Genomic DNA, 25,258 nt, shown 5'->3' with positions numbered 1-25,258 from the left:
TTTGATCAAGAATGGGTGTTGGACCTTATCAAATGCTTTCTCTGCATCTATTGATATGATCATGTGGTTTTTATTTTTCTTGTTATTGATGTTGTGTATTATGTTGATAGATTTACGGATGTTAAACCAGCCTTGCATTCCTGGGATGAAACCTACTTGATCGTAGTGGATGATCTTCTTAACGAGGCATTGAATCCTATTTGCCAGGATTTTGTTGAGGATCTTTGCATCTGCATTCATCAGTGATATTGGTCTGTAATTTTCTTTTTTGGTAGCGTCTCTGTCTGGTTTAGGTATCAAGGTGATGTTGGCTTCATAAAAGCTATTTGGAAGTGTTTCTGTTTGTTCAATTTCATGAAAGAGTCTTGCCAAGATTGGCAGTAGTTCCTCTTGGAAAGTTTGATAGAATTCATTAGTGAATCCATCTGGACCTGGGCTTTTGTTTTTCGGCAGACATTTGATTACTGTTTTAGCGATATGGAGATTCCTCCAAAAACTGGAAATCGAGCTCCCATACGATCCAGCTATACCACTCCTAGGAATATACCCTAGGAACACAAAAATACAATACAAAAACCCCTTCCTTACACCTATATTCATTGCAGCTCTATTTACCATAGCAAGACTCTGGAAACAACCAAGATGCCCTTCAACAGACGAATGGCTAAAGAAACTGTGGTACATATACACAATGGAATATTATGCAGCTGTCAGGAGAGATGAAGTCATGAAATTTTCCTATACATGGATGTACATGGAATCTATTATGCTGAGTGAAATAAGTCAGAGAGAGAGAGAAAAACGCAGAATGGTCTCACTCATCTATGGGTTTTAAGAAAAATGAAAGACACCCTTGTAATAATAATTTTCAGACACAAAAGAGAAAAGAGCTGGAAGTTCCAGCTCACCTCAGGAAGCTCACCACAAAGAGTGATGAGTTTAGTTAGAGAAATAACTACATTTTGAACTGTCCTAATATTGAGAATGTATGAGGGAAATGTAGAGCCTGTTTAGGGTACAGGCGGGGGTTGGGTGGGGAGGAGGGAGATTTGGGACTTGGGTGATGGGAATGTTGCACTGGTGATGGGTGGTGTTCCTTTTATGACTGAAACCCAAACACAATCATGTATGTAATCAAGGTGTTTAAATAAAAAAAAATTATGCATTAAAAAAAAAAAGAAACATTTTCTAAAATGGCAAAAGTCAAGAATATTGACTTTAATGATATAGATAAATATATCTTTCTGTCTTGTCCATCTCTCTCTCTCTCTCTCTCTCTCTCTCTCTCTCTCTCTCTCTACACACACACACACACACACACACACACACACACACACACACACACACACACACAGGTATTGGCTCCTGGAATATCAGCTCATTTCTATTTTTTGTTAAAACTGCCCTTGATCTCAGTAAATGATCCGGTTCCGAAAAGTAGTCACTGTACTAGGAGTTTTGGCAAGAAGCCTGGGAAGAAGGTCCATGTCCACACGTGGAAAGTTCATTTGGATCCAAGAACTGCCAGCTGCTGCTGTCTTTTAGATTCTTTCCACACCAATGTCTGGAAAGATGAACTTTAAAGATCAGGAGTTGAGGGACCAGAGAGAGCACAGCGGTAGGCATTTGCCATGCACGCAGCCACCCGGGACAGACTCAGGTTTGATTCCAAGCATCCCATATGATCCCCTGAGCTTGCCAGGAGCGATTTCTGAGTGCAGAGCTAGGAGTGGCCCCTGAATGCCGCCAGGTGTGGCCCAAAAGCAAACAAGAAAAAAAAAAAAGATCTGGAGTTGGATCATATATATATTACTCTGCTCCTGATTTTTGCTCTACCTTTTCAGTCTTCTCCTGGTTCACCACCTTTTGAGTTTTTTCTGTGAACAGCACCTCTTTAGCCAGGAAAAGAGCAGGGAAACGTGGAGATCAGACGTAATGCTGTTCTACACCGCTGACTTCAATAGGATGCCAGAGTTTACTGTGGTTTCTTTCCCCCTTTGTGTGCAGAAGTAAACAGGACTCCCACAGACAATGCATGGATGATGAAATCTGATAGGTTTGATGACAGATTAACCCACAAGCGCATACATCCACACGCTTTTTAATTGCTCTGAAGCTTTGCAACAATAACACTCTCTAATCCACTTTGGAGCCCATGTTTACTCTATCTCCTGAAGCTGAAATGTGTGACACAGGAGGAACAAACCAAACCAAACTCCTCTCACTACTTATTGACCCCAGTCACCAGTGTGCACTCAGAGAAAAGACCCATGACTTCATCCGAACCAGCACTGGGTCAAGTGATCTCACAGAGGATGAGTTAACACAAAGGAACACTCACTTCAGAGAAATGTCTTCACCCCCCAAAGCTCTCTATGGGATCCTGAGGACCCCCTTAATTGGAGCTAGGTGAGGGCAAAACTCCGCAACTGAAGAAGCTCTAAATAAATCATATCTTCTTTGTAGTGATTATTCTGGTGTAACTTAGCACCTACTTAAGAATCGTGGCCAATAAAAAAAAAAATCTATTTGTCCCCAAACCAAGTAGAAAAAAAATTTTCTTAAAAACTTTCAAGTGAGAAATATGGAAAGGTCTTTATGTATGTCTATATCTGAATATTTTTTCTACGTTAACTTCTGTGGATGTTGCCAGATTTTTCTAGTCTATTCCGTGAGAGTTGGGATGGAATCAGTGCTTTTTGAGCTTTTAGATGAGAAGACCTAGTCTGTATTTTAAAGCAGAGGTAAGAAATGAGTAACAGGACTGAAGAGATAGCACAGCGGTAGGGCATTTGCCTTGCACTGCATGCAGACAAGAGAGGATGGACCTGGGTTAGATTTCCAGCACCCCATATGGTCCCCTGAGACTGCCAGCCCACACCCTTGAGCGCTACAGGGTGTGGGGGCCCCCCACCAAAAAAAGAAATGAGTAACAAATGGAAAAGCAAGAAAACTAGTCTTCCCATTGTACTTCTTTTTGTTTGTTTTATGGGCCACATCTGGCAGTACTGAGGGGTTATTCCTCTCGAGGGACCATATGGAATGCTGAGGATCGAACCAAGGTTGGCCATATGCAAGTCAAACATCCTATCCACTGTGCTATCACTTTGGCTTCTAGCCATTGTACTTATTTGTTTGGCTGGTGCATATTATGATTATTTTGTTTGTTTGTTTTTGGGCCACACCTGGTGATGCTCAGGGTTTACTCCTGACTATGTGCTCAGAAATCACTCCTGGCTTAAGGGACCATATGGGATGCTGGTGGATCGAACCATGGCCCATTTGCACCACCACTCCAGCCTCATCATATTATTTTTAGTTTTAGTTTTCAAAATCACAGATTAGGTGATGGATCAATAGCATAGCAGGTAGGGTGTTTGCATAATGATGTAGCATTATATATAATAGGCAAGAACTATCAACAGATATCAACTATCAACAGATAATTGGATAAAGATGTAATATATATATTAAATGGAATACAATCAGCTATAAAACATAGACAAGGGAACCTGCGGCAATAGCACAGCAGGTAGGACACTTGCTTTGCAAATGGCTGACCCAGGTTTGATTCACACCTTCCCTATGGCCCACTGAGCACTATCAAGAGTAATTCCTGATAGCAGAGCAGGAATAACCCTTGAGCATTGCTGGATATGGCTGCCTGCGTCCCTCCTGGATATGGCTGCCTGCCTGCCTCCTGCCCGCCCCTCAAAAACCAGATGGAATCCTGCCACTCACAAAAGCATGAACGAACCCAGAGGTGATTAAACTTCAGTGATACATCAAAAGCACTACTTGATTCCCATCCTCTGTGGCATATAAAGAAGCAAATGAACTACTAAGCAAAACAAAAACGACTTTAATATGCTAAGACCAAATTAGTGGTTACTTAAAGAAAAGGGGAAACAGACAGAGAGGTAAATTGAATCAAAGGAATGATGAAAGATAAGTGAACATTTAGTGGTGAATTGAATGAAGTACATAAGATACCGATTTATAATAATATACACCCAAAACTTGTACAGTGACAATGTCATGTCACTTCAATCATTTAAAAAAAAGTTGTCCTTGGCTGTTAGTAAAACAAACAGATGCTGATTCCAGGAATTGGTGTTCTGATTTCCAGTTCCAAAAAAGATCAGGAAGTCTCAGGAAGCCAAACAGAGATGATCCACCGTGCTGAGAAAGTGGTGAGAGAGGAAGTGAAGGGCTGCCTTGCAGACTAGTCCTTTCCTGCCTCTCTGGTGGCAAAGAGCAGACTCCAGCCATGTGAGAAGGAGTCACACAGGGTTGCCAAGGCAGTAGCTTGGGAGCTGCACTCAACAGGGAAGGTTGTTTTGTGATCCGTTAAGAATCCCTCTTTGATGTACAAGTAGGTACTCAACCTGGGAGTTGAGAGAGGAGAATAAGAAGATGTGGGTATCCCCTCCCCCTAAAACAACACTAAGAGACCATTGATTAATTTTGTCTGCAGCATAAAAATGACCTGGGGAACTCAGACTTGCTGCTGAGGACATTGAGAGACTCTTGCAAAGAACCAAAAGTCAGATCCATTGTTCTAACATGTTTCCTTAGAGACAACAGAAAGATGCAGCTGAGTCGGAAGAGCTAGGATGTGATTCATGTCTTTTCTTCTTCTTTGCATATTTGTATTGTTAAAACATTTCTCTTTGGGCTGGAGAGATAGCACAGCTGTAGGGTGTTTCCCTTGCATGCTGCCCACTTGGCAGATCCGGGTTTGATTCCCAGCATCCTATATGGTCCCTCGAGCCTGCCAGGAGCGATTTCTGGGCACAGAGCCAGGAGTAACCCCTGAGTGTTGCTGGGTCTGGTTTCCCCCCCCCCCAAAAAATTTGCTTTATCATGAAGGTCAAGTTCACTTTTTTTAGAGTCTAAAGAATGTGTGTATGCAAGCCAAAGTACATGCACCATTTCATATATAAATACACACATTAAAAATATATAAACTGTGACCAGAGAGAGAGCATAGTGGTAGGGAGTTTGCCTTGCATACGGCCAACCCAGGATTGAGGGTGGTTCTATCCCGGCATCCCATATGCCCCCCCAAGCCTGCCAGGAGTGATTTCTGAGCACAGAACCAGGAGTAACTCCTGAGCACTGCTGGGTGTGGCCCCAAAAACCAAAAAATTCCCCCAAAATTAATGGTGTGGAGATTTTAAGGCAATGCAAGTATGTGCCTTCATCCAACCTCGCCTGACTCTGAGTCATTTTAGTCTTCTTTCATGTGTTTCTTCCTGCCACCTGGGAGCATTCTTTTCAAAAGAAAAAAATCCCACACATTTCTCCTGCAAATACTTCAGCCTGACTCACAAGTTCTGTACATGAGAGCCAGAATATTCTTTTAGACATGAGAGAATGATATTGTCACAGGATTGTTTGAAGTCCTTCCCTGCTTTATCCTGGTTATACTCCTTCACATGGCCTTCAAGACATGCTCTTGCTGTTCTTTCAACTTCAGCCCCTAAACCCTCACAGATCACATTTTTTTGCTCACTGCACATCAGTGTTTCTCAAATGGGCAACTTTCCTCAGGATCTGTGTGCTTAGCAGTCTGTTAACTTCTCTTCAGCTTCTGTGTTCAGTTTAGAAGTCTCTTCTCATGGTGGTCCAGTTGAGATTGCATCTGTCTGCCCCATTCTCTAAAAGCACCTTGGTCTTTTTCAATTAAATTATAATCATATATGAATTTGGAAACTATTGTGTTGAGTTAATTAAGTCAGAGGGAGAGAGATAAACACAGAATAGTCTCACTCATATGTGGGATTTAAGCAAAATAAAATAGACTATTGTAATAACACCCAAAGACAATAGAGATGGACCAGCCTGTGATAAGAATAGAGATAGAGATAGAAATACAATGCCTGTCCCAAAGATAGGCAGGGGTTGGGGGAGATAGAAAATGGGGGAACAATAATGGCAGGAAACTTGAATTGGTGAAGGGGGTGTGCATTTTATGGCTGAAACCCAATTATGAACATGTGCTTAAATAAATAAACAAATTTTAAAAATTATAATCATATAGTAACTGTCCATTTGAATTGAAAGATGAAGAAATATTATTATTTTTTAACAACTGAATAAAAATATGGAACACTTCACGAATTTGCGTGCCATCCTTTCGCAGGGGCCATGCTAATCTTCTCTGTATCGTTCCTATTTTAGTATATGTGCTGCCGAAGTGAGCACTCTTTCCTTTTTTTAAACTCCTGCAGTGCTCAGGGCTTATCCTGGCCCTTAGAAGCTACCCCTGACAGGCTCAGGGGGCCTTCTAGGGCACTGGGGATTGAACCTGGGTCAGCTGCATACCTGCTGTACTATTGCTCCCGTCCAGTACTATTTCTTTTTTTTTTTTTTTTTTGGGTGGGGGGGGCACACCTGGTGACAATCAGGTGTTACTCCTGGCTTTGAGTTCAGAAATCAATCCTGGCTTGGGGGACCATATGGGACGCCAGGGATCAAACCGTGGTCATCCTAGGCCAGCTGCATGTAAGGCAAACACCCCACCGCTGTGCCACATTATTTCATTTTTAAGGCATCTTCCCCATCCTTATAACTAGCCTGTAAATCCTATAAGGACTGTGTTGATGGGTGCCTTGCTCTCCTGGCTCCTGCATAGACCCATTGCTGCTTTGTCTAAAACCATTGCCATTTATCTGTTAATGAATAGGTGGATCAGTGGATCTAGGATATTCATATCCTAGATGTGTGTCTTTGGTTTAGATTAGGAAGCACCTAGGGGGAAAAAAAAAGATTCTCTCAGCAATACAAATCTAACCTTACCTCATCTATAATTAAGCACCTAATAAGCTTGATGACATTGGTGGATTGTTCAATGAGAGAAAGAGGTTAATGACATCTCTCCATGGATTATGAAATTACTGCTTATAACTTACAGAGCTATTAACTCGTTCCTAAATTGTCAAACTGATTTAAAAATGCTCCTGTGTGTTCTACTGTTTGAAGCAGACCCTAGTGAGATCAGAACCACTGCTTTACCAAGATAGAACACAAAATAAGTAGAAGAAGCAGAACAAGGCCCAACATCCCTCCAGCTGGGGTGTACTTGTTCTAGTCTCTCATGTGCAGAAAATTCATCTCTTGGAATTTCAGTTCCATCTATCCATCCGGGATTCAGTCAAAATGTTCTGTAGGTCTCTTAAAACACTTTTTTGGTGTGTGTGTGTGTGTGTGTGTGTGTGTGTGTGTGTGTGTGTGTGTGTTGCAGAGGGCTAATACCCAGTGGTATTTGGGGCTTACTCCTGCTTCAAAGTGTTGCACCTATTGGATTATTTCTCTGTCCTTTAGTCAAAATGATATTTATAGATCTCCCAGTCTGGCTCATGATATGAAGTTCACCACAAAGAGTGGTGAGTGCAGTTAGAAAAATAACTACACCAACAACTATAATGACAATGACTATAATGATAATGAGTGAGAGAAGTAGAATGCCTGTCTCGAATACAGGCAGGGGTTTCGGGAGGATGGAGATGGGGGGCTTTGGTGGTGGGAAGGTTGTACTAGTGAAGGGGGGGGTGTTCTTTATATGACGGAAACCCAACTACAATCATGTCTGTAATCAAGATGCTTAAATAAAGATATTATTATAAAAAAAAAACTTCCAGTCTGCAATTTTAGTTGAAAAATTGGTGAAAAAAATTTTGGTTGAAAAATATGGTTGAAAAATTTTGGTTGAAAAGACTCACCAAAAGTAGGGACAAATGGTTTAAATTGAATATTTAATATGCATGTCCTCCTCAGAATTCTTAGGATACCTTCAAATGAATTCAGATAAGTCAAGTAGTCAATGCCTTCTTACATATTATCTCTCCCCTGCTTCAGTGATTATCCCAACTCTCTCCTGAGTTCCACAGGAACACAGTCAACATAAAAGTAGAGAGAGAAGTTTTGAACATCTCTTGACTCTTTGAGGACCACGTGTACTAAGTCATGGTATTGCCTCACTCAGCCCTTCCCTACCTATCACTCCTTTAACACAGATGTGGCAACCAGCTCTTTGAAGATGCTCTTGATGTTTGGCCTTGATGCTGAGCCTAGCTTATTACCTAGAACCTAATACCTTTCTCTCTTTTGTCTTCCCTACAGAAGAGTTAGATGTTCCTTAACCCCCAGTTAGCTTATATGGGGGATGAGGTAGAGTTGAGGCCACACCTCAGAGTGCTCAATGATGTTCCTGGCTCTGTTCTTAGGGGTCATTCCCGGTAGTGCTTGAAGAACCATATGTGGTATCAAGGCTTGAACTAGGGTGGCCACATATAAAATAAGTACCTTGGTTCCTATATTATCTTTGATTCCTCCCACGTCCCAGCTTAAATGCCATTTCCTCAGTCCTGGTCCTGTCACTTTCTCTGACCTTGTCCCCATAGGCAGCTTATAACATTCCTCTTGTTTTTAAGCTAAGTATTCATTTTAATGTTTTCACACTAACTAGACTATGGGCAGTCTAAGGAACCATGATTTTCAGTATTTAAAGCAGGTCAAGCAGAGGGAGAGCATCTAACCAGCATTTGCTAAACTGAACTAAATAAGGTTTCTAGTTTCCCAATATATCAGTTTGTCCTCTAGCATCATAAACTAATTTCTGGTAACCAGAATATAATTGTTTTTGGGATTACAGTGTGATTTCCATGAGAAATTCCTAAATAGCACTGTAATCAATTATTGTCATAAGACTGTGTATCTTACATTACTGTAATTTAAACAGATGGAAGAATATGTGTAAATATGAAGTAAAAGGAAGCCCCCTCCATATTGATCAGTCTTTCTGGTACAGAAGGAAAACAGTCACATGCTGATTTGGACTTATCTGGGTAGAAAAATGTAGGGCTAAAATGGCTAAAAGGCTAAATATCCATGAATGGTAAGAGCAAGAAAAACGGAGAATGGTTAGATGTTTTATATTAGAACCCTTGACTCAGAAACAGGAACATATTGGATCCTGATCCTAATTTTGTGCTTTTTTAAAAATGTGACAAAATATATAGAACACAAAGCTTATCCTCTTTATCATTTAATTGTAGAATTTAGCAGCATTAAATATTCTTGTGCTGTATATTGTATTTGTAGCCAACACCGTCCACCATCTGTAGAACATTTACAAATTTAAACTTCCTAGCCCTAAAATGCTCATTCCACATCTTCATCATCCACAGCATCTGAAATCAATATTTTAATTTCTTTACCTGTGAATTGGACTATTTTGGGTATCTCATACATGTGTTCTTTCCTGTTTGTATTTCATTAAGCATGCCTTTAAGATTTGTCCAGGTAATATGACAGAATTTATAATAATATGTAGAATTTCCTTCCTTTTAAGGCTCAATAACATTTTCCTCCGTATGTATATATAACATTTGATAATCTGTTGATGATTAAATAATGATCATTAGGTTGCACCCATCTTCCCATACTGTGAATGGTACTGAAAACACAGGTGTACAAATATCTGTCTAAGCACTTGCTTTCAATTCTCCTGAATATACAAGCATAAATGAAACTGCTAGCCCACATACAGTTTAATGTTGAATATTTTGAGGACTTGCTACCATCCTATTTGTCACATTAGCTACACCACTCTCTTTTCCCATGAGTGATGTATCAGGATACAATTTACTTGTTTAATGTATTGATTTTCTGTTCTTAAAGATCTGACATTTTGGGGTTATTTTTATTCTTCTGTACAGGGAATAGATGACCACACCTGATGTTATTATTTTAGTAAAACAAAATAGTTTCTTGTCTGTTTGTTTTTGGGCTACATCCAGCGGTGCGCAGGGGTTACACCTGGCTCTGCACTCAGCAATCACTCCTGGTGGTGCTCACATGACCATATTGGATGCCAGGGATCAAATCTGGGTTGGTGGCATGCAATATTATTATGCTTTCCCCATTATACTATCACTCTGGCCACTGAAAAATAGTCTTTATTGAAAAGAAATTTAGGGGATGGAGTGATAGCACAGCAGGTAAGGTTTTTGCCTGGCAAGCAAGTTGGCCTGGGTTCAATCCCCGGCATCCCATATGGTTCCCTGAGCCTGCCAGGAGTAATTTCTGAGCACAGAGCCAAAAGTAATCCCTAAGCACCACTGGGTTGTGGTACAACCCCCCCCTCCCACCCCCCCAAAAGAGAAACATCTTTCAACATGGTACAATGCATCACAACTGAATCTTGGGATTGGTACTTGATTGCATATTGATAATGTGGAAGCAAAAAAGATTTGTAGGGGCTAGAGCGATAGCACAGAGGTAGGACGTTTGCCTTGCACATGGTCGAACTGGGACAGATCCGGGTTCAATTCTCAGCATCCCATGTAGTCCTCCAAGCACAGAGCCAGGAGTAACCCCTGAGCACCACCAGGTGTGCCCCACCCCCCCAAAAAAACCATAGAACTTGAGAAACACCTTCTTCCAAAGGACCTTTAATACTGTGCCTTGGGATGGGGGAGGCTGGAGCAATAGCACAACAGGGAGGGTTCTTGCCTAGTACAGGGCCAACCAGGTTTGCTTCTTGGCATTCCATGTAGTCCTTTATATCTGCCAGGTGTATTCCCTGAGTGCAGAGCCATGAGTCAGCCCTTAGAAGCACTGAGTGCGGCTCCAAAACAAAAACAGAAACAGAAACAAAAACAAAAATCCCCAAACTTTGTCTTGAACACTGACAACAAAACTGTCATTATTTTCATGGTTTTGGGCCACACATAGCAATCAGGTGTTACTCCTACCTCTATGCTCAAAAATTGTTCCTGGCAGACTCAGGATACCATATTCGATACTAGGGATTAAACCCAGGTCTATCTCGGGTCTGCAGAATGCAAGGCAAATAAATGCCCTACTGCTATACCATCACTAGAGCCCCCAAATGTCAATACTGTAACAAACCAGAAAGGTTTGCTTTTCCAGCACTCTGGTACATTTTCACTGTAGAAAACGGTAGCATCTCTTTACCTAACACTGAAGTCTCCAGTGCTAGAAATAATCACTCACTTAACAGAGGTCCAAGTTCTTAGAGAATTCAACTTGAAGCAAAACAACAAATAATGAAACCAGATCCTCCAATAATACCCACAATGGCTGGGACCATCTCCTTTCCATCAATCTGCTAATAAAAAAATGCAGTGGTCTCATCTGAAGACATTGAGCACAGCAGGCTACCAACTGCTATCATAATTGTCCCAGAAATAACCATTGCCTAAGAGAAGAAAACGGCCTAAAAACAGTCCAGTCCTTTGCTTTTCCAGACTAACCCACATTTCAGTTGGGGCCAATGGCTCCGTGTTGGGAGCAAATCTCTAAGAAGCACCTAGAGCAAGCTAGTATATAGTAGGCCACAAGCCAGTAGGAAAGTCGGACTTACAGATCGCAGGATCCCTGTAGCATCTTCATGGAGCCATGTAGGGTACACCACTTCATCGTTGAGAATGGCTTCAAAGAGGTCATCTTCGTTCTCTGCCTCGAAAGGTGCGTGGCCACACAGCATCTCGTAGAGCAGCACACCCATGGCCCACCAGTCGACGGCAGGGCCATAGAGCATTTCCTGGAGGATCTGTGAGAAAGGACAAGGCTTTGGGCTTCAATTTTTTTTAGGGGGGGTCACACCTGGTAGTGCTCAAGGGTTATTCCTGGCTCCACACTCAGAAATTGCTCCTGGCAGGCTCAGGGGACCATATGGGATGCTGTAAATCGAACACAGGTCCGTCCTGGGTCAGTCGCATGCAAGGAAAATGCCCTACCACTGTGCTGTGGCTCCAGCCCCACTTTGTGCTTCTGATAGGAGAACTTAGCATTCAAGGAAAGTGATGGGGTAGCAAATAAAACGAAGTGGGGCAGAGATGGAGCCTCCTGCACTAGCAAGCATGCTTTGCTCCATCTTTAGAGAGTGCTGTGTTTTCCCTGGGGCTACCTCAGAGGCCACCATGCCCAGAGGACCCCCATTTTGTAGCAAGTAAGATCTGAAATGAAAGGAATATGAGGATTGGGGCTCATCATTTGCATGGGAAAAGCTCAAAAGCCCTTCTTTCCTTTGTTACCAGGTACCAGGGGGCTGGGATAAAAGCAGGGTAAATAATTAGTGAGAAAAACAAAAACTTTGTTCTTCTTCAAGACCAAGTTTTAAAGCAATGATGAGGTTTAATTTTTAAAACATATGTTCATTCAAACACTCAGAAAATCTTAGGGCACAATGATGCTTTCACCCAACGAGCCTTAAGGGGTGTGGAGGCATCTGTGTCGAGGATGTCAAAAAAAGTGGTGTCAAATGTGAGGCCAATAATATAGCTTAAAGGACTTATAGCTTTGAATACAATTATATAATAATATGTAGCTCAAAACATATCATCTATTTATTTAATTTATACATTAATAAATATTCATACATTTATAAATATTTATTATATGTTAGATTATATATTATAGTGATGCTACATATAACATACTATTATAGAATATAAATAGCTATAGAAATTTATACACTATATTACATACAGCCTATATAGGTATATCATATAAATCTGTAACCAATATCATTTATTATGTTATATATCATAAATATTCACACATTATTTCTACATCATATATAATCTATAAAATGCATTTTATGAATATATATCCATACACATAAATATATAATAAATCTATATAAATATAAAATATTATAACATATAGCTTAAAAGACAAAGCAGCACAAGCTTTGCCTATTGGGTCCCTGGTCACAGGATTCCCTAAGTACCTCCATAGGTAGCCCAGGTACTACCAGGTATGATGCATAAACCAAGACAAATGACACAGCCTAGGGTAGTTTAGGCCAGGCTGACAGCAGGTCTTGAATTTCCAAAGAGACAAAACAGGTGTACTCACCTCTGGAGCAATATAGTCAGGCGTGCCACAGAAAGTCGCCGTGGTCACCCCGTTACAGATCCCCTCCTTGCACATTCCGAAATCAGCCAGTTTGCAGTGACCCTCGTGGTCCAACAGCACATTGTCCAGCTTCAGGTCTCTGAAAGGCACAAAGAATAGCATGAAGTAAGTGAACAGGCCCACATTTGAGACAGGCTGGTGCAGGCCACACAGTGCGGTCCTGCAAGGCTAAGGGGTTTTCCTGCACATTCAGTACATGTGGAGGAAGCCTCATGGATCTTAGATGCAATTTCACTTTTGAGTGAAATTTAGAACACTGGGGGCAGAAAGTGACTTTTCTAGAATTCCTCCTGGGTCTCCCTTTGTCTATATAGCTCTGCTCACTGGAGCTCACTGGAGCTGACTTAGTAAACTTAGTAAACACTCAGTGACCACTGTCTGCCAGGAACTGAGCTTGCACATCAAGAGGACAGATGACTGTCCCTAAGGAATCCAGTGCAACAGGAAGACAAATTTTAGCTAGAATCTAAACTCTGTAAGCAGAGAGCAAGATGATTTGGACTAAACACAGTAAAATCTCATGTACATTACAAGCATATATCTGCCTAACACACAGAACTACTATTGAATGGCATGATGACATGCTGTGGGAGAGACATAGAGGAAACCATTTCTTTCAGTGGGAAGGAAGAGAGACAGCCCCACAGGAGAAGTCCAAACTAAGTTGGGTTTTCAAACATGAGTGAGACAATGAAGGGATCTGAGAAGGGCACCAAGGACAGCAGATGGAGCCAGGACAGGTGCAGAAGGAGGGACATTACGGACAAGTGGACTCAGGAGCTTGCTGTGACATAGTGAGACTGGAGAGTAAAAATAGGCTCAGACTAGGAAAGTCCTCAAATTTCCAATTAGAGAAAATGGACTCACTGAAGTTCTCTAATTAAGGGAGTAACAGGATCCTGGCTACATGGGAGAAAAATAAGAAAATCAGTCAGAAGCAGTCGGAACAGTCCAGAAATCTTTGCAAGCTGAAATAAGACAAGGACAAATGGAATGGAAAATAATAGGCCAGCTGACTTTGGGGAAAAGCGGTCACAAAGCCCGAGACAGGTGGGGGATGCAGAGAAGAAGCAGAAATGGGTTAGCGGGCACATTCATATCCAGGAAGAGGAAAAACAGGAGGAAGACAGTCAGGCTCCAGGTTAGGATGGGTGACTACACCAGGTAGAACTTTAAGAGATTGAGTGGAGGGCTGGAGAGATAGCATAGCAGTAGGGCATTCGCCTTGCATCAGCTAACCTGGGAGAGATCGGTTCAATTCCCGGCACCCATATGGTCCCCCAGCCTGCCAGGGGCAATTTCTGAGGAGTAACTTCTGAGCACCGCTAGGGGTGGCCCAAGAACCAATCAATCAATAAATAAAGTTTAAAAAAAAGAAATTGAGTGGAATAGTGACCTCAAAGGCACTGTCATCTTTCCCCACCAATCCCTAGTTGCATAACCCCACTTGTGGGAAGAATTTCCAGCAGAAGAAATGTTTGCTAAAATGCTTTTAAGTAGGGAGAAATGTGGTTGGATATTGATAACCTAACAGCAAATAAGAGTTCACTCTCCTAAAATATCTCCCATCACCCAGGCTTGGGTACCTGGTCCTCCCATCTATGTGCATTGGGGCTTTGATGCAAACCCTAGTCACTTATGAACCGCATCTTCCAGTTCTCAGATTCAGTCTCCAGAGCAGAGAAGCACACATTTACCTAGGGGATAGATGATATCTTCATGTTTGAGCATCCATAATGCTCAGAGGCAAATCACATGGGTTTATCAGAGGAGGTCGCTATTCAGGCAGTGAAGGAGATGCAAGATGGTTTCCCTGTTCCGGGCTTAGAAACAACTGCCAGTGCCAACAGCATCCAAAGCCACCATGGCTGGGGCTCCAAGATGTGCTGTGGCATCATGGGGCCTCTATCGGTGACGTCTAAGTGGCTATAGCTGATGTCAGTGTGGAAATGCCCAATGATTCCATTTTCCTGTCCTTGATCTGAGAATAAAAGTCTGTGGACCAGGGACCAAAGAGATAGCACAGTAGCAGGGCGTTTGCCATGCAAGCAGCTATCCCAGGACAAATGGTGGTTCAAATCCAGGCACCCCTATATGGTCCCCCAAGCCAGCCAGGAACGATTTCTAAGCGCAGAGCCAAGAGGAACCCCTGAGTGCCGCTGCCGGGTGTGAACCAAAAAAAAAAAAGTCTGTAGACCAACTTGGCCCAGGGGAAGGACTGATATCTGTCCAAATGAGGATCACTGCACAGTTTTGAGACAGGCAATAACAGGACTGAAGTGGTCAGTTTCCATGCTGGGTTCTGTGCACTATTATGGCCTGATCATGCAGGTCTCACAGAAGAAAATCACTAGAAGACAACAACGAATGGAAATAGTCTCTTTTACCAGAAATTCCCTGTAAGAGATGCTCAAGCAGCTACATTTCCCTTTTTTGGGGGGGAGGAGGTTGGGTTTTTGGGTCACACCTGGCAGTGCTCAGGGGTTACTCCTGGCTTTACATTCAGAAATTGCTCCTGGCAGACTCATGGGATCGTATGGGATGCCGGGATTCGAGCCACTGTCCTTCTGCATGCAAGGCAAATACCCTACCTTCATGCTATCTCTTCAGCCCTGCAATTACATTTTCTTATCCTGCAAGGATAAAGCCACAAAGCAACTCTGCTCCCGATCTCCAAGATAGTGGCCCTGGCTGAGTGTGGACAGGTCCCTTCCGCAAGCCTTCTTCATCACCGAACCCATCCTAGCCTGGGCCCCACCATTAACCCACCCTGCCCTGTCCATGCTAAACCCTATATTCCCACACAAGCTTCATAAATCCCATAGTAGTCTTCACATACGACATGAACCAGACAGGGCCAATCGGTGAGCCAATGGTGACCTCAGGAGAATAGATGAAGGTGGGAGTCCAGAGGGAGCTCAATCACTTGTCATTTGGGTGCTGATGGGGACTCCAGAGTGAGACTCACCAGCAACAACTTTACAATAGGGAGCCCCCTATCAGCGCCTGGAAGTCTGGCTCCAAAGGGACTTAAGGTGAACTTGAAAGGCAGCTGGCCGGGCTAGAGATTAGCGGCTGCAGCCCAGAGAGACTAAAGCTGGAGCAGGGAGGTTGGAAGGGAGGAACAAGACTAAATCTGGGCCCTGGAACTTAAGCATAAGTTCTAGGCCAGTGAGCCAGGCCTGTGTGGCCCAGTGCCCAGGGCACCCTGGATCTCCCATTTCCAAACAAGGTTACTGAGTTTCTGGTTTCCCCCGAAGCCATTGTGTCTGCAAAGAGCTTGGAAAGGATTTTCTTGGGTAACAGTAACAAGTGCTAACAGAAATCCATAATGTCTATAGAGATGACCTATGGTTGCTCAGGAGATTTTGGAACTCCTGCCATTCCAGGCCCAGTGGTTTATTACTCAGAGGCTCTCATGACAAGTAGGAATCGTTTAGAAGACAGACGTGCTTTGCCATCACTTTCTTTACAAGCCCATCACAATGCCCTCTGTACAGAGAAATCTGGGTTCCTTGTCCCAGAGCTCAGAGACAGAAATGAAAATATAGACGCAAGGCTCAGCTGCTTTCCAGGCTGCCCAAGGGCACCTGCAGACACCATTGCAGTTTGGGCTGTATGAGCTGGGGAAATGGCCTTGGCTCACATTAGAATGGATCTCTCTTGGGCCAAAGGTTTTTCCTTTCTATTTTCCCCCATATTTTACTGTGCCTATGCAAACAACAACAATAACAACTGCCACACACACAACTTCTTATTGTATTTTTTAAATCTCATATTTTTTTTAAAAAAAAGCTTACCAAACCTTCTGCTACTGTATTCATTACTTCATTGGAGATATAATAATGTTCATAAATATATTTGCTACTGAACTTTTCTTCTTTCTTTTTTCTTCTCTTCCATTTTATGTTTTAGTTTTCTATTTTTTTTAATGACTTTGCTTCCCCTTATTTTGAAACAAATGTATTATGACCAGTTATCTCAACTATGTGATGTAGTTTATTTATTTTGATTTTTGATTTTTTGATTTTTGGGCCACACCCAGTGATGCTCAGGGGTTACTCCTGGCTAGGCACTCAAAAATTGCTCCTAGCTTGGGGGACCATATGAGACCCTGGGGATCGAACCCAGGTCCATCCTGGGTCAGCCACATGCAAGGCAAACACCCTACCACTGTGCTATTGCTTCAACCTCTGATACATTTTTTTAAATAAAAAAATTTTCAAAAAAAGAATGGATTCCTCAATTAAGGACCTCAAAGGAGATTGACTAAAAACACATGCTCTAATCTCCGGTGGTCAGTTCTGCCCTCAGCAACAGATCTCCCACCTACACTATGCAGTCTCCTGAAGCAATTTCAGCTCTAGACCAGCGTTTTTCAACCTTTTCTCCACTTCTTCATTCCTATGTCCTACCCACACACCCAGCCATCCTAGCAATTGGCCTCCATAGTCTCATGCAATGGCTACCCCATGTATGCAATTTTTTTTCCTGTAGCCTCTTTAGAATGTATTGGGGGCCTCTAGGAGGTTCATATGGACCCCTGGCTGAGAAATGCTACTTTAGAACCTCCAGTTTCCACCTCAATTACAACATGTCCTGCACCATATCCCTGAACCATCTGTCTCTGCAGCCAGCTTCCCCTTGCAATTGGGGCAAAGCCTTATTCTTTCCCTTGTGCCAGTTTGGTCATAGAGGAAGATACAGACCAAAGAGATAAGCAAAACACATCTCAGACTGGCAGCTACAAGCTGCCTGACCCACTCTGCACCTGTCCTATTTTTAGTAGAAGAAAGTTACTTCCATGAATCCCATTTGGACCTTTGCTCTAAAGTAATCAAACTATTGAAAAGTCATGTGGCCTTATTCCATAGAGACAGACCACAGAGGAAAACAAAGAATGTTAAAATAAATACAAGTTCAGAATGTTTGCTCTAGTGATGAAGGGAGAGTGATGAGAAAGAGCCAAGGCAGAAAGGCCCAAAGCATAATCCTCTTCCTGGCCAGCATCCAGATGGCAGAAGAGGACACAGGAGGGCTAGTCAAATAGACCCAAAGGTTACAGAGCCCTTTATGGCCGTGGCCAGCTTCCATCCTAAGGGCAAATAATTATCTTTATTTAAAAATAAGCAAAAGAAAAATATTTTTTGAGTCATCCTGTGACTCCCAGCCTTAATGTAAAATATGCACAAGTCAGGTTTTGGCTCTGAAGTTTCACTGCCTTCCTTGCCAAAGTATAACTCAGCAGCCAAACTTAACAAGGCTGTACAATAAAGATTGCAAGTTCATACAGGGTAGAGGCTCAGAACCCCAAATGCCAAATGCACAATTATGTGGTCATCCCTCATTAACTCACAGAGCTTTTGTCCTGCAAGCATCAGAGAGGTAAAAGAGTAATTCCATTCTCTCTTGCTGCCTGAAAGAGGCATTGTTCTTGCTGGGCAGTTGGATCCTGAAAATGCCCACAGTACTTCCAGAGATCATTCCCAAATGGCTGAGGACAAAGGAAATGCAGAAATTCTGCTTATTTTATTTCTACAACGAGTCATTCCAAGAATAAAAAGGTGGAATGACAGGAGTCTTACAACTTAGATCACTGGAATCAGTTTTTCTTCCAAAAGAAATAAAGGCAAATTGTTGAAAACAGGTTTCTGGAAAAAGAATGAATTCAAGATATAATTCAATAACACTTTTTCATGCACTTAAGAACATTGTTTTGTGGAAAATTTTAAATGTATACAAAATACAGCCACAGTGACACACAATAGTGATGGGAGCTCGATCATACTTTGGCTATACTTATATTCCCTTGTTCTTTTTCAAGACATAAAGACATCACAGCGATATTTTATTTTTTAACCTATAAATATTTTAATATTTGAATTTAAAGAATGACAATTCTTATTATTTATTTATGATCGGTTTTATTTGTTGGTTTGTTGTTGTTGTTGTTGTTTTTGTCCTGGCAAGCATCACTCCTAACAAGGCCAAATGATTATATGTGGAGTAAGGGACCAGATTCAAGTTGGTGGCATGCAAAACAAGTGCCCTGCCTGCTGTACTATAGAACTCAGGCCTAGGACAATTTTTAATTAAAAAAAAATTGGCTTTGGTGTATTATTATATATACACACAAAATATCACTTTAAGTACATTACTTTTTGATTCTTTGCTTATTGGGGATGTGTATATTCCCTTGAAAGAATTTTCTGTCATGGAGAAAACAATCAGCCTATCATTCTTAGCTAACATAAATCAATTGCTTACCAAATGCAAAGCTCCTTGCCTTTATATCTTCAAAACAATCTTAGGGAAGGTATTTTCTTCTCAGGGAAGGTATCCTAAGACAGGGTGCTAACTTTTTTTTTTTTTTTTTGCTATATGGTATACTTCACTTTGCTGAATTTATTATATCCATGGGTTCTTTAGGGCATGGATTTCCCATTTTGTGCTTGTGAAATCTCTTTTCTCATTCTTCCCCTTCCTCCTTTTATCTCTCTTCCTTCCTCTCTTTCTCTCTCCCTTAAATTTAGCATTTTACTTAAACAAAACAAACAAAAAACATCCTAATTCAGGGAAAAAGCCAGGATTTGTATTCAACTTGCTGCTCCCTCCAATACCTGGGCTTCTAAATCACTGCAACAAACACCCTGTAAATATATCTGTAGTGTGTCACTGGGAAGTCCTCCTGGCAAACTGCATCCCAAGAAGACAACAGTATTTCAAAATAAGAACCTTCTGGAAAATCAAATATCCTGAGACTGCTCTATCACAAAGGGACATTTCTGAAGAGATTATGAAATAACTAAAGTTCTACAAATAAAAATCATCTTTTTTGCCTTTTTATTTTTAAAAAGGAAATTCAATGGATTTTACACAGTCCTTGAAGGTACATATTTTTGGACAGCAAATATCTCTTCAGTGGTCAGAAATTCAAAAGATAATTCACTATCTACTTTAAAAGAAGAAGCTGGCCTGTGGGCACAAGTCAAAAGGCTGCACTGGCTACAGAGCACTTGGAGCATTTCTGAATTTCAAAGCAAAACCAGATAGGGCTAGCTTGTGCTTTCGAATCTGCATCTATATAAATTTGGGGGGGAAAAAAGTAAATTAATTTTATTTAGGGAGGATATGATTCTAGCGAGAATGTAAAATAAGAGCAGAATGGGTGGAGGAGAAGACTCATCAAAGAAATTATGCACAAAGAGCTGGGATACAGGTTACTCCAAAATGGAGTGTTTACCTATCTGTGAGATGGATGGATATATATGTATATATAAGATCTATGTATCTTATTATATCTATATATGATATATAGTTCTTATATCTATCTATATACAGATACATATGTAAGATACAGATAAACATATCTTATATATAAGATATATATATTAGATAGGTGACAATAATATCCAAAGACAATAGAGGTGAGGGCCAGGAAGATCAATCCATAGTAGAAAACTTGCCACAAATATTAGGGGAATAAAATTAGGGAAGAAACTATGACAGCGATAGTTAGAAATGATCACTCCGGACAAAAATTGGGTGCTGAAAGGAGATAAAGTGATAGGCATGATACCTCTTGAGTAACAATATTGCAAACTACAGTGTCTAAAGGAGAAAGAGAAAAAAATGTCTCCCGGAGAGTCAGGTAGGGTAGAGGGCAGTAGGGGAAGGAAGCTGGGGACATTGGTGGTAAGAAATGCGCACCAGTGAAGGAACAGATGTTGGACAGTGTATGACTGAAACTCAATCATGAACAACTTTGTAATTGTGTATTTCATTGTGGTTCAATTAAATAATTATTTAAAAAAATTGAGTGTTGAAATTTGACATAAAAAAGCTGAATCATTGTGTTAAATTGGTCCAAATGGTAAAAAGAAATTTAAAAAAAGTTAGTAGATGGGGCCAAAGTGGCAGAACAGCAGGTAGGATATTTGCCTTGCATGCAACCTACCCAAGACGGACCCATGTTTGAATCTTGGCATCCAATATGGTGCCCTGAGCTTGCCAGGAGCAATTTCTGAGTGCAGAGCCAGGAGTAAGCCCAAGAGTGCCTCTCTTTTCCCCCAAAATAAACTCCAAAAAATTAATATATGATAAAAGTATAAAATGTTTTCATCATGAGAAAAATGGTACAACCATTTACATTTACAGATCATTCCTCCATCCCCCCACTCCACAAACTTTTGAGTATCATCCATAAGTCAAGTGATATAATGAGGGAAGGAGACCAGAGAATAGAAGGATTGCAATAAAGTAAAGACCAGTTGAATTTTCTGTCTTTTGTCCAAGTAAAGAGAAAAACATGAAAGAAATCTTAGAGGAGAGAAATGGTGTCAATTTTACAAATGCCCCAGTTACAAAATGGAGAGGGGATAAGGAAGAAAATGAAGAGACTGTTGAGAAGTTTACCAGACTAAAGAAATGATGGTGGCTTGGATGAGGTGGAGCATTAACAGAAAGAGAAGAGTACAGCTTCAGTACTCTTAGTGGGCGAAAGTAATGGGATTTCAAAGTAATGGAAGAATATGCAGGGGAAGAAAAGTGGTATGAACCTATTCTGTCTCACAAAATATATCTTGGACATATTAGGCTATTTTTTTAGCCATCCAAGTAAAGGTGTTTATAACAGGCAACTGAATATACATGGCTAGAGCTCAGAGGAAAGGCTGGGCTGGAAATAAAAACTTAAGAATCATTAACTGGATGTGGACGAGTTCACCTGAGGAGAAGGATTGAAATGAGAAGAGAGCTGAGAACTGAGCCTTGAGAAGAGTGTCCTGAGGAGATTCCAATTCTTAGTTATACTCAACACAAACAACACAAATTATAACAGAGTGAGCCTGAGTTACATGGCTGAGTTACCAGGGGAAACAAGAATCAGTTCTTTTGTCTTTAAGAAGACTGTCCACCCTCTTTGGTTTAAAAGGATTGGAAAATATTAGCCTTTCATATTCAAAATCTTCTAAAGAATTCCTTCTAGGTCAAACTTGCAACCAGTCCCACCTGCTATGGTGCTTTGTGAGGGCAAATGTAAGATTTCATTTTACAAAGATGTTTGATGTTACATCAATCACACATAGCAGAAAACTTTGGCAACAAGCTAATTAGCCATATAACTTATGCTACATAATTTATGACCTAGAAATGATAAAATTTTATGAAAGCTGCCAAAATCTGTGAGTTAAATGTAGGAAAATGTTTGATATAATTTTATCTTGTTAAAATAATTTATTTGATTATCAAAGTAATATTTGCTTTACATAAATCTTAAAAATTCCTGAAAACAAATCACAGAGATATAATGATGGGGTAAGTTTTCCAAATTTTTATTCTCAAAACTATTTTGTGAACTTGCTTTTCTCACTTAAATATTTTAGACGTATTTCTATCAGGTTAATTTGCCTCACTGTCATCATAAATATGTATTATAATTTTATTTATTTTCTCTCCGTATCTAGTATCTAATAGTTTTTCTATTTATAACAATGAAATAATAAACATAATTTGCACATAGGCAGGATATTTACTTAGAAAAATTTTTAGTAAATAAAAAATTCTGCCAACTAATACTAATGTCTAAAACATTTTGAGCAACTGTCCTCCAAATTGGTTGTGCCTACATACGTATATATTCCTATCAATAGTATAGAAGAGTTCATTGACTTTCTTAGGTTGCATGTACTTACCAATCAGCTAGGGGGAAATTATCTTCATTTCATCACTATTTATGAGATTAAGCTTCAAAATAATGCATTAGGGGTTGGAGCAGTAGCATAGTGGAGAGGGCATTTGCCTTGCACATGGCTGACTCAAGTTTAATCCCCAATATCTCATATGGTCCCCCAAGACTGCCAGGAGTCATTTCTGAGCACTGCCAGATGTAGTTACAAAACAAAACATAATAATACTTTAATGACCATTTGCTTTTCTTCTGTTACCCATTCATATTTTTAAAAATTGAGTTATCTTTTCAGTTTTTTTTTTTTTTCAGAAACTCGTGTTATATTATATTCGGAATAATTTGTTATATTGGTTGAAAGTATTACCTGGCCTGACTGCTTTGTTTATGGTAAGTGCCAAGTTTTATATTGTCAACTCAACATTTCCTTCACTTATTTTCTTTTTTATATCCAGTTGTTTGAGACCATTGGAGTCTTTAGGATAGCCTTGAAGCATGAGCAGGACTGAGACTAAACTCGGGTCTCCTACTTGTCTAGGCACATTTTAAAGCATCAAGTCTTCTGGAAATAATCAACCCTTCCTTTATAGATGCTGAATTTCATAATTTATGTATAAATTTATATAATGCTATATCCACAAGAAAGAATTGAAAAATATATTGCTATGATGGAGGGCTAGAGGAAAAAAAAGATAAAAGAGGTTAAAAAATCTATTTCTGGGTGGTATGTTTGTGAACAATTTTTTTTATTTTCTAAATTCCTTAAGAGAATTCCTTAAGTATACTTTGATAATGAGTAAGGAGTCTTAGTTTTTATGCTTTTAACAAAAACCCTTGGAGGCTGGAGAGATAGCAATAGTACTCCATATGACCTTCCGAGTTCTACCAGTAGTGATGCCAGGAATCCCTGAGCATAGCAACCACCACAAAAGAAAAAAAATATCCACTACATTTTAGGCCGAAATTCCAAGGAAGATATCTACAAATCAAAAGAATTTTATTTCTCCAGACACAAAAGGCCAGATGGAAATACACCACAAAAATTACTCTGGGAACTGTTTCTAAACATATGGACTCAGAATTCTGAACCAGCTGCCATAAGCTCATTACACACACTCCTCCTCCCCAAAATTACATTAAGTGTCTACCATATACATAACTGTCATGGATGGCATTTATATTTTCTTTTTTTTTTGGGGGGGGTTTGGTTTTTGGGTCACACCTGGCGGTGCTCAGTGTTTACTCCTGGCTGTCTGCTCAGAAATAGCTCCTGGCAGGCACAGGGGACCATATGGGACACCGGGATTCGAACCAACCACCTTTGGTCCTGGATCGGCTGCTTGCAAGGCAAATGCCGCTGTGCTATCTCTCCGGGCCCGGCATTTATATTTTCAATCGCCCTATGACATGCCCAGGTTATCTAAACCAGGTATGAGGCCCTATTATAAAATGCAACATTCCTACTTATTACATGAGGTCCCACCCACACATTTTCTTCCCTATGAAATGTCAGCAGATCTAGTTTTGGAGGTGGGTAGTACCTAACAAATAAGAAATCTAAGAAATAAGAATATTTATTATTGAAAGGTTGAATGTAAAAAAATGCATTTAATAGTGAATGAAGAAAGCCAAGAAAATAATTTTCTGAAGGCCTGGTGATAGTACAGTGGGTAGGGCACTTGCTTGCATGTGGCCACCTGGGTTTGCTCCTCAGCACCCCATATGATTCCCCGAGCCTGCCAGGGGTGACCCTTGAGCACAGAGCCAAGCGTAAGCTCTGAGCACTGCCAGGTGTGGCACAAAAACAAAATAGAAATTAAAAACCAATTCTATCCAGAAACTAATACCATGGATCCTCGAGACTCTTGCCCTCTTCCCCTTTCATATTTCTTATTCATAGCAACTTGAGATGAAAAATGATCATACGGATGATTGTGCAAGATTGGCCAAGGCCCTCTAAAGCAATGCCAGGGACTTACAAACTAATCCTCATAGGTCATGTTTTGGGTTCCATCCAGTTTGACTCTTTGATGTGCTTGATTATAAGGAAGTATGCCCACACCTTCCTTCACCACTATGTATGAACAAGACCAGCTTTACTTGAGCCAAGGGACAGAGAAAATTCTCTCTTGTCTTATCTCATAGCGGGCTAAAACATGTAAAGAAAATATACATTGATCCTCTGGAAAAAACATAGAAGACAGTGAGCCTGATTTTCATCTAGAATATAGGAATAAATTTTCCTTAGGACCCTCAAAAAAATCAACCATCCTGCTGACAGTGGAACCTTCCATATTTATTTTCTCATTCCATGTCCACTTCTGGCTGCAGGATGGTTAAAATTTCCCCCACTGAAGTGGCACAAATTTATTTTGCAGCTCTTTAGAGTGCCTTATTTTTATAGATGCCAAGAAAGCCTTTCTCATGGATTATCCTTGCCAGAATACTTCCTATACAGAGTCAGGAGTAAACATTTATGCCATCAGGGAAGGAATTGGCAAGAAGGTAGAATGGAAGTCACCACATGAATATGCCAAAGAAATGGCAGGTGTTTGTTGACTACAGGTACCTGGCCCTTATGCCAAGCACCAACAACACAGAGATGATGGGACCAACAGT

At 40.7% G+C, this 25,258-nt stretch overlaps 1 protein-coding gene and 1 non-coding gene across 2 annotated transcripts in view; both read right to left on the bottom strand.

Annotated features, from left to right (window-relative positions):
• Positions 1–25,258, bottom strand: part of PRKCH (protein kinase C eta) — a 296,395-nt gene that overhangs the window by 15,191 nt on the left and 255,946 nt on the right. Inside the window, exons 11-12 of the mRNA XM_049770537.1 lie at positions 12,895–13,033; positions 11,396–11,584 (exon numbers count right to left, since the gene is read on the bottom strand). Of these exons, the coding sequence (XP_049626494.1) occupies positions 11,396–11,584; positions 12,895–13,033 (328 nt within the window). The remainder of the gene's footprint in view (positions 1–11,395; positions 11,585–12,894; positions 13,034–25,258) is intronic.
• On the bottom strand, positions 6,104–6,210 carry LOC126005620 (U6 spliceosomal RNA). The gene has a single exon (XR_007494664.1). It is a non-coding gene; the product is annotated as a U6 spliceosomal RNA (small nuclear RNA).

Source organism: Suncus etruscus, chromosome 3 (genome assembly GCF_024139225.1).
Source record: "Suncus etruscus isolate mSunEtr1 chromosome 3, mSunEtr1.pri.cur, whole genome shotgun sequence".
NCBI lineage: Eukaryota > Metazoa > Chordata > Mammalia > Eulipotyphla > Soricidae > Suncus > Suncus etruscus.
The sequence above is the reverse complement of the archived record's forward strand: the minus strand, read 5'-3'. Positions and strand labels throughout refer to the sequence as shown.